Here is a 16,368-nt window from a genome sequence, read left to right on the forward strand (position 1 = left end):
GTCAACTTTTATAATATAATTGAGTTTTAAAAACAAGTAGACAAACAAACATTTTGTTATATATATCATGAAATAATTGTTGGTTGCGCGAACCGCGTGAGTAGAGAGTGTTTTGTTAACTTGGACAAAAAAAATTTCTTTAATTGTGAAATACCTTGTTTTTTTTTTTAATTATTGATTATATAGATAAACCCTACTATCAATCCTACATAGCTATAGCCTCCCCCATAATTTTTGCCAGTAATTGCCACGCTTGGCAGGCGGGTTGGCAATCCGCAGTATGGCTCTTGATGATGTTTTGAGAGGGGCACATAAATATTAGTTTATTTTAATAAAAATATTTCTTTATTTCTTCCTTTCATGAAAACTAAAAGTTCAAAATCCTCCGGATTTCAAGTATTCAACCTAAAATACCGACATTGGTTTCAGCAACAAGAAACCATGTATTACAAAATTATTTTGTTAACAATCACTTAATCACAACACACTTTGCAAGCCATTCGGCGTTTCACATTGTAATATATAACGATAGTTTATTTATCTGTCTGTGCGGCGCCGGCGCCGGAACGTTCGCTGAAAGCAACGGTTGTTTCGTCTTCAGGAAATAAACGCAGATGTGCATTGAAAAGGGTGTAATGTTAAAAATAATCCTTACTAATGTTATAAATATGTGTGGTCCCGGCATAGAATGGGCCACCCCTTCCTTCCCCGTGGGTGTCGTAAGAGGCGACTAAGGAGGGCGAGGAATGGGCAGCAGCGTCCCTGTTCAAAGCCTAACTGCGGTTGCCAATCCGCCTGCCAAACATGAAACAACTACAAAACCCCTCTTTATGAAAGAAGCCTATGTTCAGCAGTGAACAGTTAACGGATGATAAGGTGATGATGATGATGATAGGCAACTTTGGATCAATATATTCCGGTCACGTATCACTAGTTTTTGTATAGTTAAATATGTATTTGTAAACAAAAAAAATTTAAATTAAATCGTTGAATGTGTTTGTTTTGTACAATTTTACAAAACACTTTATTGTAAATGCTTAAATTATATGATACGGAGTTCTTAAGAATAGAATCAGTACAATGGCGTACTTATCCCATAAAAGATACCTCTTTCAGTCAATCTTTGAATATCTGATAGACATTGTGAATTAGTAGAGACAAAAAAATAAATAACTAATCCATAAATTCAAATCTTTTATATTACTTTATGAATTAAAAATAATTATTCATTGTAAACAATTAAGATAAATTTATTTTCATAAATATATATTAATTTAAATCTATTTAATTATTCATTTGGTTTAATTAAATATTTACACACACTCGAATTTTTATTCAATGAAAATTGTTTCTAGTAAGGCAAAATAAATAAAAACATATGTGAGAAAACAGTTCAGGGTACAATAGTAATATTTCTAATATTTAAACCTGTCAAAATTAAAAAAAAAAAAAGGGTTTCGAATTTAAGGACGGGTGTTTCGAATCAAAATTCTTGAGACAGAATGCACGTGCGCCGTGCAGTAAATCAGTGCACATAAAATGATCTTAAAATAGCCAATTCGATTTATCCCGATGTTTATTTATTGTTCCACGGTTCCTTGTCTGACAGTACAGTCAGACATATAAAAAAGTTGCCAAGTAATCTTACAAATTAAGTTTATTAACTGTATAAAATAATATATCTTTTAAACCAGGTAACAATAAAAATAATTTATTTTTAATTTAATTAATCGATCAATGAAATTCTTTATATGCAAGAAATAATTTATTATCATGACACTATACAGAAATAATAAAAGTACGCATTCCACCCATAGGTGTGCAAAATTTAATAATTTAATTTATTTTTAATAATGTAATTTTATTTTATTTTTTATTAAACTTTCATTAATTTAATTATTTGATAATAAATAAATAATAAATATAAGGCTAATAATTATAAATGTTGACGTAATTATAAATTATGCAGAATATTTAATAATTAAATTATTTCTTTTTTATAACATATGGGTCAAACTGGTGATAAGGGATTACAGCCGCCTATTGGCAACATCAGAGAAATTGGTGTTTATTAATTTATTTATTTATTTATTCTTTACTGCACAATAAAACTTTGTAGAAGTGGCAAGCTTAATGCCATATGGCATTCTCTACCAGCTAACCATTAGGTAAGAACAGAAAGCGTATGAAGGGCAGATGTAGTGAAAACTATGTGACATAATTATAGCAACATGTTTCTTATCTTTTAAGAAGGAATATGTTCTTTATCTATAATAACAGGCTACCTGCTGACATACAGGATAGTCCTTCCATTACTTCCTTCAAGAGAAGACTGAAATCACATCTTTTAACCAATTGTACATGATAATTCTATGTACTTATACATATGTATATATATTTATCTATTTACTTATTTACGTACTTATTTATTTATTTATATATTTATTCACAATAGTGTTTGAATGAATGAATGAATAAATGAATATTTATTTGCAAGAAATATGAAGAAGAAAATGTTTGTTGTATTTACATTATTTTCACCAGTACCTTTCCTGCACTGGATTACCCAAATTAAATTATTTTCTCTCTAACCACACTGGGTTGGCTGGAAAAGATCTCTTTCAGAGATAAGTCCTCCCTTGCTAACAAGTTGTTAAACTAATCGTCGCATGTATTGTCAAGGTGCAATAAAGAATATATAAATGTGGCGGACTGTACAATGAGTTATTGAAGATATGCCTGTGTTTGATTGTAATCACAAAGTGCGGACAGAATAATCTCTCTAGTAATGTATGTTCGCGAGTTACTGCCATGATTTATATGGTGTTTGAAGCAGTTAATCGGTGTGTTTTGGTTTTGAAAAATGGTTGCAGTTACACGTAATAATAGCATTTTGAGTGTTCAATATATTGATCCATATTTTGTTTTAATGGAAACATTATAATGGGTATATATATATATATATATATATATATATATATATATATATATATATATATATATATATATATATATATATATATATATATATATATATATATATATATATATATATATATATATATATATATATATATATATATATATAAAAATTTCAAGACCTGGTTGGGTATATTGCTAGCAATGGGATTCTCAGTCTCCATTACTAACAATCCCTTTTCCCCCTCCTGTTTTTAAATTTCATCATGGTTATAATCACTGTTTCTATAGTAAAACAAGTAAGAAATAACTTACCCAACAAACTTAAACTGGCAATCCAGCTGGCCTGCTGATCAGTGACTATGAGTCCATCGTGCAATCTCGACTCTTGCATTGATGGTATTGCAGGCGACATGTAACCCTTGCTGAGGCCGGCTGCGAATGGACCGAGCGAGACAGCCAGAGCCGCCAGGATCTGTGGAAAAGAGATGGTATATTAAAAAAAAGAGGTTCACATGAAAATAAAACAGATTCAATTATTTTTAATATTCTTCAAAGTATGCTTCATCAAATACGACCATAATTCGCACAGTGTCAACAACCTCCGCCTCAAATTTCCCGCTTTTTCATTCTTCTTTTATTCTAAATCCTTTACTGTGCAGGCAGTTCGCCTATGAAACTCACTACCTACCTCTATTCGGTGCGCTCTTTTAAGTCCTACTATTTCTCCTTTAGTAGTTAAATCAAACAAAATTATATGTTAAATATGTACCTAATACTAGAATATATATTAATAATTATAGGCACAAGGAAAACAAACTATTATAAAATAAATATTATATATATATATATATATATATATATATATATATATATATATATATATATTATTTATATATATATATTATTTATTTATTTACTATCATACCTACTTGTACAACAATTAGTCCGTTACCTTAAGGTTGCCTTGAAAAGATTGCACTCAGCAATAAGACCGCCTTACTGTACTTATACAATTGTATCGTTATGTTTGTGAATTGTCTTGCTTATTTCCTATATTGTATAATGCAAATAAAGTATACTCATTCATTTATTCATTCAAAAAGTTAAATAAATAATAAATAAATAAATGCATGAATTATCTGGAAACTTTCTCTTAATGTGGAGGGACAGCGAATAACTGGATGTAGGTATGTAATTCTAAATATGTATGCAGTTTCACCTGCATATATCTTTATATGTAATTTTCTCAAACAAGATAATAAGCGAGGCAGGTGATTACGTGACTTCTGTGCAAGGGAACTAATAATCTACTGGTGTGTCTGTCTGTCAGGTATAATCATTATCCTTACTAACATTGTATCTTTACTAATATTTCACCAGAGGGAGACTTTGTACAAAAGTCGTTTGCTTGGACACCTCTGTCCCATTCGTGTTTTTACCGTGAAGCAGTTGTGTTTGCATGGCTGTGTTTCGGTTTAAAAGGTGGGATATGATAGTAAATTTACAGGGTACAAAGGAATAACACCTGAGTCATCAGGAATGGCAACGCATGGGGGGTATCATGGGCGAAACAGTATACTCTGTTATGTCCATAGTACTGCTCAAGTCTATAGGCGACGGTTACCACTTCCCATCAGGTGGGCCGTCAGCTTGGTTGCCATTATAAGTTGCATAAAAAAAATACACTATTTCCCTCCACTAGCCATTCCATTGCTTGCGTTCCGTTTCATGCCACAAAAGTAAATTTTCTCAAATTACATTATTAAATAAATAGATGATCTATTTTATCAGGGACAATGTTAAAAATCCTTTTATCAAGATTGTACAGTACATTTCTAGTCTACAATGTGGTACAAAATCGATCAATATTTCGAACACCATGTATGTGAGAATGGATTGCTAGGGTTGGCAAGAATATCGATAAAATTTTATTATTATTATTCTATAGTAAGAAAGAAAGACTATACGCATTATATTATTCTCAATTTCGTGTATAATATAGTATATGTCATATATGTATAAGTATATTTGTTATTTATATATATTTATTCGTTTATATATGTAATTTTAGTATGTATGTATATCAATAATTAGTAGTACCGCATTCGAGTATTCTGACACTTCCCTATGGTTGACTGAGGGAGAATGCTTTTAGCATTAAGTCCGCCATGTACACATATTTGTACTAATGAAGAAATAAATAAATAAATAAAGACAGCTAACAAACTAAAACAGTTAACGACAAAAACAAATTCTAGTCACTAAAAATGTTTCCTCACGAGTTATTCACATATTTTATTTAAAATGTTATCCACAGCACACAAATAGGTAATAGCAGTCTCGAAAGGTAAAAATGTAAATATCTTTATTGAAAAGTTGCATTAAATAAATTATTTCAAATTTTAACTGTACATAACTAATTTATTTTGTAATTTTATTTATCGTTATTTAATTTATTTATTAATAAATTATTCTCTCCTGATTTATATTACATTATAATACGATAGGGTTCCCTTAGGTGTGAAGAGATTGTTATTAATGAGATCTCATTATCAATATAGGCCCAAGACTACTAGCAATATACCTTAATAGGTCGACCTCTACGTGGTCCCCCTGGAAACCATCGTAGTTAATTTTTGAATTCGTCACGATAGAGCAACTGATATGTTTCATCCTCATCTATCCATTTCTTATTAGTTCCTACAAGCGCGATAGAGAATCCGGAGTTAACATAAAAAAAAATTGTAGATTTAAATTTGATATATAAAATATCAATACACTTGCAGTGTCATGAAAAAAAAGTAATAAAATTTTATTAATGACTGCAGTAAAGTGTGAATATATCGTTCAAAATTTCAGAACACAACAGTCTAATTTCTTTAATTCTCATTACTTAAAACTAAACAACAAACGTATTAAAATAATCAATATAACTTGTATTAACACTTGTATTCTTTTAAAATAAAAAATAAATAAAGTGTATATTAAAAGAAACCCTGTCTAAAATAAAAAAAAAATCTCAAAAAGTGCCTAATTTAAACACTCTTTCTCATTTGCGATAACCTTAAAATTAATTATCATTTATTTGAATTTAATTTAATTCTATAATTTATACATAAACATAATTCATTTCACTAAAACAAATTTATAACGTAATTAAACCAAGCAAACATATTATGCTAATTACCTTTTAATTATGAATATAAACGTACGAGTAGGTAATTGCATTCTAGATTTCCACTTGGCATACATTTCTGCATATATTTAGTCTTGATCAGATGAAAACAGTGGCTGACCATTCAAGATACATAAGTACCTAATTAAAGATAAAACAGAAACTTAGTGGATACTTTGTTGCAAATCGTAAAATAAAATCAGCATAGTACTTAACTCCAGAAATAATTGATGATATTTAAAACACACTTTATCTATTTAAATTATGAATAATTAAAAAACCTACTTTAACGGTATGACAAAATAAAAATTCTACGATTATTTATCATTACACGAGTTTGGCATTTATAAAATGGAGTCTTTCGTATTATTTTTTATTTTAAATAAATAAACAAAATCATCGATATCGACAAACAAATAGACAATACTATTTATACCAGCACTAGTCACTCCACTGAAAGCGCTCGCTAGATCGTACCGAACCATTTCGGCGGGATCAATGACCGGCACACTGCCTCACATTCTGTCCCTTACAAAGACAAATAGTTGACAATGGATTACCGACCTTATTAACGTGCATTACGTATCAAATGAATGTTAAGAATTAATTGTATATTATTCCGGTAATTTATTATACATGTACTGTTAGTGAGGTGAAAAATGATTACATGTAATTGTGTTTTAACAAAAGACTTTTGTTTTATTTATTATAATTTGTATTGTACATTAATTCCTATAATTAATAATAATTATGAATTAGATGAAAAATTGATGAAATAGTAGACAATCGGGAAAGTAGGATATTTTTTAATGGGTGAAAATGGAATGGTAACCTCGTCTGCGCTGTCGGATTACACTGACGGAGCACCAGTGAAAGATAATAGTTGAGGATGAAAACAGAGGGCCTACCATGAAATATTTTCCGAAATTTTGGGGACGAACGAAACAGAAATTTGATGTTAAATTTACATAATACATGCCGTTTAAAATTATTAAAAATGTTAAAATATCGTTCCTCTGGACTATTGGGATAGGATTTATGTTGAACGAAATGTTAAGCTCCATTTACTGGTTCGATTTCGGTACGAACAAAAACACGAAATTGAGCCCGAAAATTTGGAATTTTATTTCATGGTAGACTACCAGGTCAATAAGCCCATCATGACGAATTCTACAAAATTATCCAAGATGATTTCTATAGGGAACTGTATGGAGGTTGACTTGATAAGGTATGTTACTAGCTTTAGGGCTATTACACAGTAGAAGAATTGAGGAGACCTAGCTAAAATCATAATGATAAAAAAACTGTAGTAAATGAGAAACGATACAGGTATCTACTGGGGAGACCTTTTTTAATGGTTTTTTTTTTATGGGTGAAAATGGTATACCCCGCCTGTGCTAACGAGATACGCTGGCGGAGCACCAGTGAAGGATGATAAATGAGAATGAAAATAGGCCAGTTAGCCCATCATGATGAATTCATCAGGAAATAACCATGATAGTTTCCAGGGCAACCGCGGGGAGGTCGACCTGATAGAGTTTATTGCTAGTAATGGAAAAATTTGACCCTATTACTAGCAATCTCTTTCCCCCCTTTTTTAATGGTTGTAAATGAAATCTTGATTCTGCCTGCGCTGTCGGTACCCAGACTGGACACCAATGAGAGATGACAGGTGAGAATGAAACTAGGTCAGTTGGCCCATAGTAACCAATTCAACAATTATTAACCAAGATGGCTTCCAGGGAGAATCGCGTGTCAACTGATGGCCAAACCCCTCTAGTGAAGACCTGCATTCAACAATTAACGGCTGATATGATGATTATGATGATGAAATAAAAAAAAAGTTAAATTGTAAAGCCTTTTTTTTTAAACGGGACTCACTACGCGTACTATCTTGTTCACCATTACGCATTGAATTTATCGAAATAAAACAACATAATAAAATTTAATTGGCATGAGAACTTTACGATAATGATACTAGTTATATTTTACAACGCTTGTCTGTCTGTATAGCTACTAGCTTTTGCGTTTTATTCACAGGTTTTATTACATTTCTATCATAAATTTGTAGCACTAACTACCATTATTTATATAGCTTTTAAAAGAGACATGTTTTCATGTTTTATTTTTGTTTACGCTTAGAGTGTAATTTAATTTAATTTTACTAAGTACGTATTGAACCATCAACTAAACTAACTATCCCTAAATATCATTATTTATATAGTTTATAAAAGAGACATGTTTTCATGTTTTATTTTTGTTAACACTTAGAGTGTAATTGTATTTTGTGATAATTTTACTAAGTACATATTGAACCATCAACTAAACTAACTGTAAATATCATTATTAATATATCTTTTAAAAGAGACATGTTTTCATGTTTTATTTTTGTTTACACTTAGAGTGTAATTGTTTTTTTGTGATAATTTTACTAAGTACATATTGAACCATCAACTAAACTAACTATAAATATCATTATTAATATATCTTTTAAAAGAGACATGTTTTCATGTTTTATTTTTGTTTACACTTAGAGTGTAATTGTATTTTGTGATAATTTCAATGAGTAGTCATTTTTGAAATCGATTGAAAGTTCCGCGTTCCTTTAAATATGTCAAATTTCATATGTCTACGAAACATCTGTTGTTGTAATACGCCTATTTTTAATATAACATGTCTATGAATTTTCTATTTACATTTTGCAGAAAAAAAGAGACTTTTTTAAGATTTCCGTCAAAACGACATTAATCATTAAATAAAAGATCTTAATCAAAGATTTAAACATGCCGTCACTGACACCTTAACTAAAGATTAAATAATAGTTCCACCTTAACCAGCTGTTTACGTTCCAGATAGCTGTCACGGACTATAAATTAAGGGCTTTCAGATACAATCTGAGTTGACAATATTTCCGGGGTCGTTGACCGTTGAAATTATTGCATTACACAAACAAAACATTGGCCGATAGTGTTCCGAGTTTGCCAAATAACGGAAATAAACATGTTTTAGTAGATATTTGTGTATTATTTTTGTGTGACTACGTCACGCCGCATTCATTGTATTTTGAGAGACCTATTTTTATAAATAAAATAAAAATAATTAATGAAACAAATCTTGTTTATTTTTATTTTATTTAATTATTAACTTAATTATTTTTAATATCATTTGGACTTGTGTGTGGCACTTTACATTTTATTCTCAAAAAATAAGTATTGACATTAATATTCTGCTGTATAGCAAATTTTGACAGAAAAAGTTCTTAGTTTAAATTTTAAGCATTTCTAAATAGCGTTTTATTTTCATGAATTTACTGTCCAATTCGGAATGTAATTTCAACTGAGAAAAACGCGCAAGAAACTCCTTTAACGAAAGCTTATCTGTGAAATGTAAGATTGCCTTAGTGATAAAACGCCTTTTTTACTTTTATGTATATATTTTAATCTGTACTTTATGCTACTGTATTTCACTTGAACTCTCTAATTGTCATTGTATATGAGTATTTTTATATTTTTGATGCAATGAAGAGTTGATTTTTTTATGCAACTTAGAATGGCAAACAAGCTGACGGCCCACCTGATGGAAAGTGGTAACCGTCGCCTATAGACATAAGCAGTATTATGAACATAACAGAGTATACTGTTTCGCCCATGATACTTCTCATGCGTTGCCATTCCTGAGGAGTCAGGTGTTATATTATAAATAAATAAATAAACTCAGCTGATGTTTTTTTTTTTAATTAAAGTTGAGTAAACAAAAAATGTACAATCATGCTGATAAAAATTACAGTCGGTCATAGTATTCTTGAATAGACCAGTCCCAATCTGAACCACCCGTTCACGAGTATGACAGATGAACCTGCCATCGTTGTCGTCATAAATACTTATTTCATTGTCTAATAGACAATGATTAATTTTACTAGCTTTTCTTATACACGGTTTTGTTCACGTAAATCAGTGTACAAAGTATTCTATATTTTAAATTGAAATATAACCTTTTCATGTACCATATTTTTTTTAGCAGTTTTCATTTTATCAAATCCGTTCTACCGTTTAAGCGTAATTGAGTTACAAACAAAACATGTTTACTTTTTTTATACAACATAGAATGGCAAACAAGCTGACGGCCCACCAGATGGAAAGTGGTAACCGTCGCCTATAGACATGAGCAGTACCATGGACATAACAGAGTATACTGTTTCGCACATGATACCCCCCATGCGTTGCCATTCCTGAGGACTCAAATGTTATTCCTCTATACCCTGTAAATTCTTATTTTAAAATATAAATAAAAGTAAAGCAGAACTTTGTAAGAACACATTATAAAATATTTAATTGTATTGATTTACTTATTTTTTCTTTGAAAAAAAAATCAACTACGACAATCGACAATAGCCCCTGACCCCAAAAATGTGCTTTATGGCTATAGTCATAAAGCACATTTTGTCCATTTACATAGATAGTTAGACACTCTTTATTGTTACCTCCAAAAGATTACAATAGTAAACTTATTATAGACACAAACAATTACAAGAAATGTTCACATTGAGAAAACAATGGGCAGCCTTATCGCTACAAGTGATCTCTTCCAGGCCACCTTTGAATGGAGAGGAAAAGACTAAATAGTTATTAAGTATTAAACTTAGTTTTATGTCCTTTATTTCGTATGCGTGGATTTCAGAAATAGGCAATCAAGAAAATAAATTACTTATACAAAGGATTAATAAAATAAAACATAACCGAGATTTTAAATTAGATCTTTAGAAATACAACTTTGAAAATCGCATCTACTTTGGTGCTGTAAAATTTGCGAGATGTCGAAATAAATATACAGACAGACTAAATTTAAAAAATATATTCTTTAAGCATCTTTTTGTCTTATTAAGATCCTTTGTATATTTTTTTGTTAAATATCCTTCAATGAACAGACATCGTCGAGTTACAATTTTATTATATCGGATATGATGAAATCTTAGAAGATTATATAGATAGTGTTTCCATAGAAATGGTTCGAGAAAAACGAGTCAATCTTTTCATACAATTTTGCATGATAAGTAGTTATGAGTGATTCCTTTATAACTTCTATGTTATTTATTTTATCTCTTTAATGCATAAACACTAATTTTATTTATTAAATAATACGTCAAGATACATTTTATGCGTAAATATATAGAATAGATAAAAAAACGAGACAGAAATTTGACAATTAGCTGACAAAAAGTTGACCCGTTTTTGAGACTCGATGCTCTATCCATATAATCTAGGGTTGAAATATATTATTAGATAATGATTCATACAATAAAAGGTATTAAAAGGTAAAAAATAAACTCACTTTCACATTTATAATATTAGTAATTTATCTAAGATTACATACCTGTCTCCTGCAATTGTGTCTTCCGTCGGTGGACCTCATTATCATGATCCTGGTCTCCGGGTTCAGACTCGTCATCTTCCCACCCACACCCAAACTCGTTTTCTCACACATAGATACAATATTTTACAATTAAATTCGTTAAAAATCACGATTTCACTTTAATATTTCGTTTTAATCACTTCACTGCATCTAAATTACTGTTTCATCACTTCACGTTCATTTCATGATGACATCTGTAACAAAAAAAAAAGACATTAATAATTAGAATTAAAATGGGCATGTGGTCCCGACATAGTAATCCCCTTCCTTTCCCGTGGGTGTCGTAAGAGGCGACTAAGGGAGGACAAGAGATGGATAGTAGCGTCCCTCTTAAAACATCTCTAAAGCCTAACTGCGGTTGTCAATCCCTCTGCCAAGGCAACTACCAGGAACCTACTGGCAAAACCCCCCAAGGGGGAGGCTTATGTTCAGCAGTGGACAGTTGAAGGATGATATGATGGTAATTAAAGTATCTCGATTTGATTCATGAGTAACCGAAATGTCACATCGACCGAAATCATTCACAATCGTTATGTCGGTGAACGGTCTTATCCCAATCAGTCTGGAACAACATCTAAGACGGTTGGGATTCCGAGGCGGCTCACTCCCGGGAAAGATGCAGAGAGCGGTGCTCTTAGATACTACCCGCTTAGTACGCCGCTTTCTCTCCCTGTGGCCTTGAACCGTGGCCGATTGTGCTTCTGTCAGGGTTCAATTTGCCATCTCTTCTCCTTAAGAGGGGAGATGTAAATTGTTTAAAAAAAATATAATTAAATTATTTATTTATTTAAACTTTAATGCACAATTATGCAATATAAGTAAGTGTACATATGGCGAACTTAACATCTAATGGCGTTCTCTACCAGTCAACCATGAGGCAAGCAGAAAATTATGTAGGCGGTGCATTTACTACTAAAATATGTACAAATATTGTTACTACATATACATATATACATCAACAAATATATATATACATATGTATATATACTTAGATACATAAATAATACATATAATATATTTTTATATTTCTTTTTTTAATGAATGAAAATTAAATATTTCACTTGCCTATGCTCTCGGTGGACTCTGGTCGAGCAGTTACCACGTCAAGATTAACAAATAAATAAACTGACTTTCACATAAATAACATCAGTAGGTTAGTTACCGTCTCATTTGCAATGTTGTTATACCTATTAATAATGATTTGTAAACACTAGGTCCTATATCATTAAATTAATTGAGTCTTTAATGTTGCTTAAATCAACTCAGTGGCCGTAAACCACACTGAACTTAAATAACTTAAGGGGGAGACTCATGTAAAATTTTCAAAAAATCGATTTTTTTTTTTTTTTCGATATTCTGAAAGTATACTATGTTGAGCGTGTACTGACGAGCCGGAAAAAAAAAATCTCGAATATTTACAAAGTTATAGCTAATACAGTGGAGCGGGCCGAAGTACGTATTGTCAAGTAACGAGCCAGGTAGTCGGGGCGCTTGAAAAGGACCCTTCTATTATAATACCTGGAAATATTTCTTTTGTTCAACTATCGAGAATCCTTTTTAGTAAATATATATATATATACTTTTACATTTCTGCACACGTGTAACATTAGTACACGAATAATCGTTAGTCGAGAAATATATTTAGTTTAGCTGGAGATTTCTTCGTGTTCAGTCGATTTTGAAAAGCAAAAATGCCGAATTATAAAAAAGGTACACGTGGGAATATTGCAAGAAATAACACCCGGAAACGAAAGTTTCAGGGCAATCAATTCACTAATAATGAAGGTGAAAAATTCGAAGCCAGTGTAAGCCATGATCACAGTGCCAGTGGCAAAAAACTCCATGCCCGTGATAGTGAAGATATAATAACAAATCCTTTACACGGGTACAGGATAATTGAATTTTTTACAGTGTTTACAGCTTTGTCTGAAATTGTGAAGTGCTCGGTGTGTAATCAGAAGATAAAATTCAATGAGTGTAGTTCCAGAGGTCTTGGTTTTAAAATTGTTGTCACATGTCCATGTGGTAATAAAACAATAAATTCAGGTCCTTTCATTAACAACGGATTTGAAATAAACCGGAGAATAGTGTTTATCATGAGACTTTTGGGTGTTGGAAGAGAAGGGATAAATTTATTTTGTAACCTGATGGACCTATGCACTGGTTTGAGTAAAAGTTGTTACGCTAACATTGTGGAACACATTTATAATACAGTGAAATTATCATTTGAATTTCTATCGCAGAAGGCAGTGAAAGAAGAGATGGAAAAAAATGTCGAGCAAGGAAGAGAAAAAAATATTTTAAAAGTATCTGGAGATGGTACTTGGAAAAAACGTGGTTTCAAATCAAATTACGGTGTTGCAACGCTCATAGGATATTATTCAGGGAAAGTTATTGATTTGAAAACAAAAAGTAGTTACTGTCAAGGCTGTATTTACTGGAAGAACAAGACTCATACAGAAGAATTCCGTAAGTGGATTGAATATCACGAGGATGAGTGTCAAAAAAATCACGAAGGTTCGTCAGGAAAGATGGAAGTCGATGCCATGAAAGAAATGTTCTCGACTTCAGAAGAAAAATTCGGAGTAAAATATGGTAACTACATTGGTGACGGAGATTCTAAGACATTCAAGGCTATTCTAGATTTAGAACCTTACGGTAATGAGTTACCAGTAGTGAAGAGTGAATGTATTGGTCATGTAGAAAAAAGAATGGGTTCTCGACTTAGAAATGTAAGAAAAGAAAAGAAACTTTCGGGGAGAGGAAAACTAACTGATAAAGTGGTAAAAAAATTAACAAAATATTATGGTTTAAGTATTCAGAGAAATGTTAACAGTGTTGAAAATATGAAAAAAGCCATAATGGCTACTTATGATCATATTTTTTCCACTACAGAAAATCCCCAACATGATAACTGCCCTGTAGGCGTTGATAGCTGGTGCAAATGGCAGAAGGCTATTGCTCAAAATCGAGATCCTCGAAAGGAAAATTTAGCTCCATTACTTGGTGAAGATTTAAAACAGCATCTTTTACCAATATATCAAGATTTGTCCAAAGATGATTTACTTGAGCGATGCCTTGGTGGTCATACGCAGAACGCGAACGAAAGTTTTAACGCTACAGTTTGGCGATTATCCCCAAAACACCTGCATTCCGGACTAAAAGTAGTCGAAATTTCAGCTTACATTGCTGCAGGGATATTTAATGAAGGTTATACTTCCGTATTAAGAATAATGAACCTTTTGAATCTGAATATTGGCACTTATGCTAAGATATTTGCGGATAGTACAGACGAGGAGCGAATAACCCGACAGAATCGTAAAAGCCTTTCAGAGACCAAAGATGCTCGTTCAGCTCGCAGACAACATCAAATAGATGAAAATCAACTTTTTGAGGAGGAAGAAGGACTGTTATATGGACCTGGAATTGCAAATTAGTCGGTAAGTAATTAATAATTCAGTAAAACTACTCATTTTCCTGTACTGAAACTTTAAACGCGATTATCTCGAAACTACTTTTTGAAAAACTGTTCGTGTTGTAGCTCAAAAAATTATTGACCGATTTGTTTGAAATTTGGTGAGGCTTTTCTCTACATTACTATCGGAAGGATAAACCTAAAACTTCAGGTATTTCTGATTGATTACTTATTTTTTTTGGGGTCAAAAGGGTCAAAAAAATAGCCCAAAATAGTAAATTTTTTTTAAGTATGATTTAATATTGGATTTTATCCTTTTCTTTTTAATTTTATAGGTTTATCCTTTCCGTTTATATGTCCTGAAAAAAAATAATTTTTTTTTTTGTGTTTCAGATCAATGGTTGATGAGTGACAAATGAAGCAGTTTCGGACCTCGCGTCAGAGGCAGCCTACAAGACATCATGCTGAGCCGCCATTTTGAATTAAAAAAAAAAAATAATTCTTTTTTTGTAGTCTTAAAATGTTTAATAAAGTTGTGTTAAAAGTTCTAAACAATTAAATTATTTTTTCACTGTAAAAAAAAATATTAAAAAATGACCGATTTCGAGGCATTTACATGAGTCTCCCCCCTTAAGTGATTAAGAAATGGCCCATAATGTATGTAAACAAATTAATAAGTAGAAGTAAATAATATGCAGTTTAAAATATATAGGTCATGTGTTTTGGATTGTTTGTGTAAACAGCTTTAACTGAAATACATAATTATAAATCTTTTAATGGGTGATAATGAAATGGTAACCCCATCCGCGCTATCAGTATACACCGGCGGGGCACTAGTAAAGAATGATAGGTGAGGACGAAACAGGTCAGTTAGCCCAACGTGACGAATTCAACAAGAATTGTTCACGATGGTTTCCAGGGGGAACCACGCGGAGGTCGACCTGATAGGGCATATTGCTAGCAATGGGGCTGTCAAACTCCATTGCTAACAATCCCTTTCCCCCCTATAATTATAAATCGAAAAATAGTTTAAACTGACGACCTTCGTGGAGCAGCGACAGACATGTTGTTTTGTGTAAAATGAGGTACCAATTTCATTTCCGATTGGTCCCAATTTATGAATTGTAGGAAGTAGGGTAAATTTAGGCAACTGGTCTTATAGCATCTTCCGTTTTGCTAACTTTATTAAATATATAAATTATATACATTGCTATACGGTTTATAACTACTAAATGCCTACTACCCATTTCACTTTTCTCCAATAATTTCACCAAGTTTTTTTTTAATTCCAGATGGAGACTTTGTACAAACAAGTTGTTTGTTTGGGTACCTCTGTCTCATTCGCGTTTCTACCGTGAAGCAGTTGTGTTTGCATGGCTGTGTTTCGGTTTAAAAGGTGGGATATGGCAGTGAATTTACAGTGTACAGAAGAATAACATCTGAGTTT

The 16,368-nt window shown here is 31.6% G+C and overlaps 2 protein-coding genes across 2 annotated transcripts in view; one reads left to right on the forward strand and one right to left on the reverse strand.

Annotated features, from left to right (window-relative positions):
- LOC113519993 (facilitated trehalose transporter Tret1-like) overlaps window positions 1-16,368 on the reverse strand; it is a 129,845-nt gene that overhangs the window by 29,882 nt on the left and 83,595 nt on the right. Inside the window, exons 3-4 of the mRNA XM_052902013.1 lie at window positions 11,468-11,700; window positions 3,235-3,394 (exon numbers count right to left, since the gene is read on the reverse strand). Coding sequence (XP_052757973.1) covers window positions 3,235-3,394; window positions 11,468-11,578 — 271 coding nt within the window. The 5' untranslated portion in view covers window positions 11,579-11,700. The remainder of the gene's footprint in view (window positions 1-3,234; window positions 3,395-11,467; window positions 11,701-16,368) is intronic.
- LOC128202278 (uncharacterized) lies at window positions 12,813-15,481 on the forward strand. The gene is made up of 2 exons (XM_052902012.1): window positions 12,813-14,946; window positions 15,315-15,481. Exon 1 carries the CDS (start codon window positions 13,198-13,200, stop codon window positions 14,941-14,943), a length of 1,746 nt encoding a protein of 581 aa, XP_052757972.1. The 5' UTR covers window positions 12,813-13,197; the 3' UTR covers window positions 14,944-14,946; window positions 15,315-15,481.

This window comes from Galleria mellonella, unplaced genomic scaffold (genome assembly GCF_026898425.1).
Source record: "Galleria mellonella isolate WM207_F2 unplaced genomic scaffold, CSIRO_AGI_GalMel_v1 utg87, whole genome shotgun sequence".
Lineage (NCBI taxonomy): Eukaryota > Metazoa > Arthropoda > Insecta > Lepidoptera > Pyralidae > Galleria > Galleria mellonella.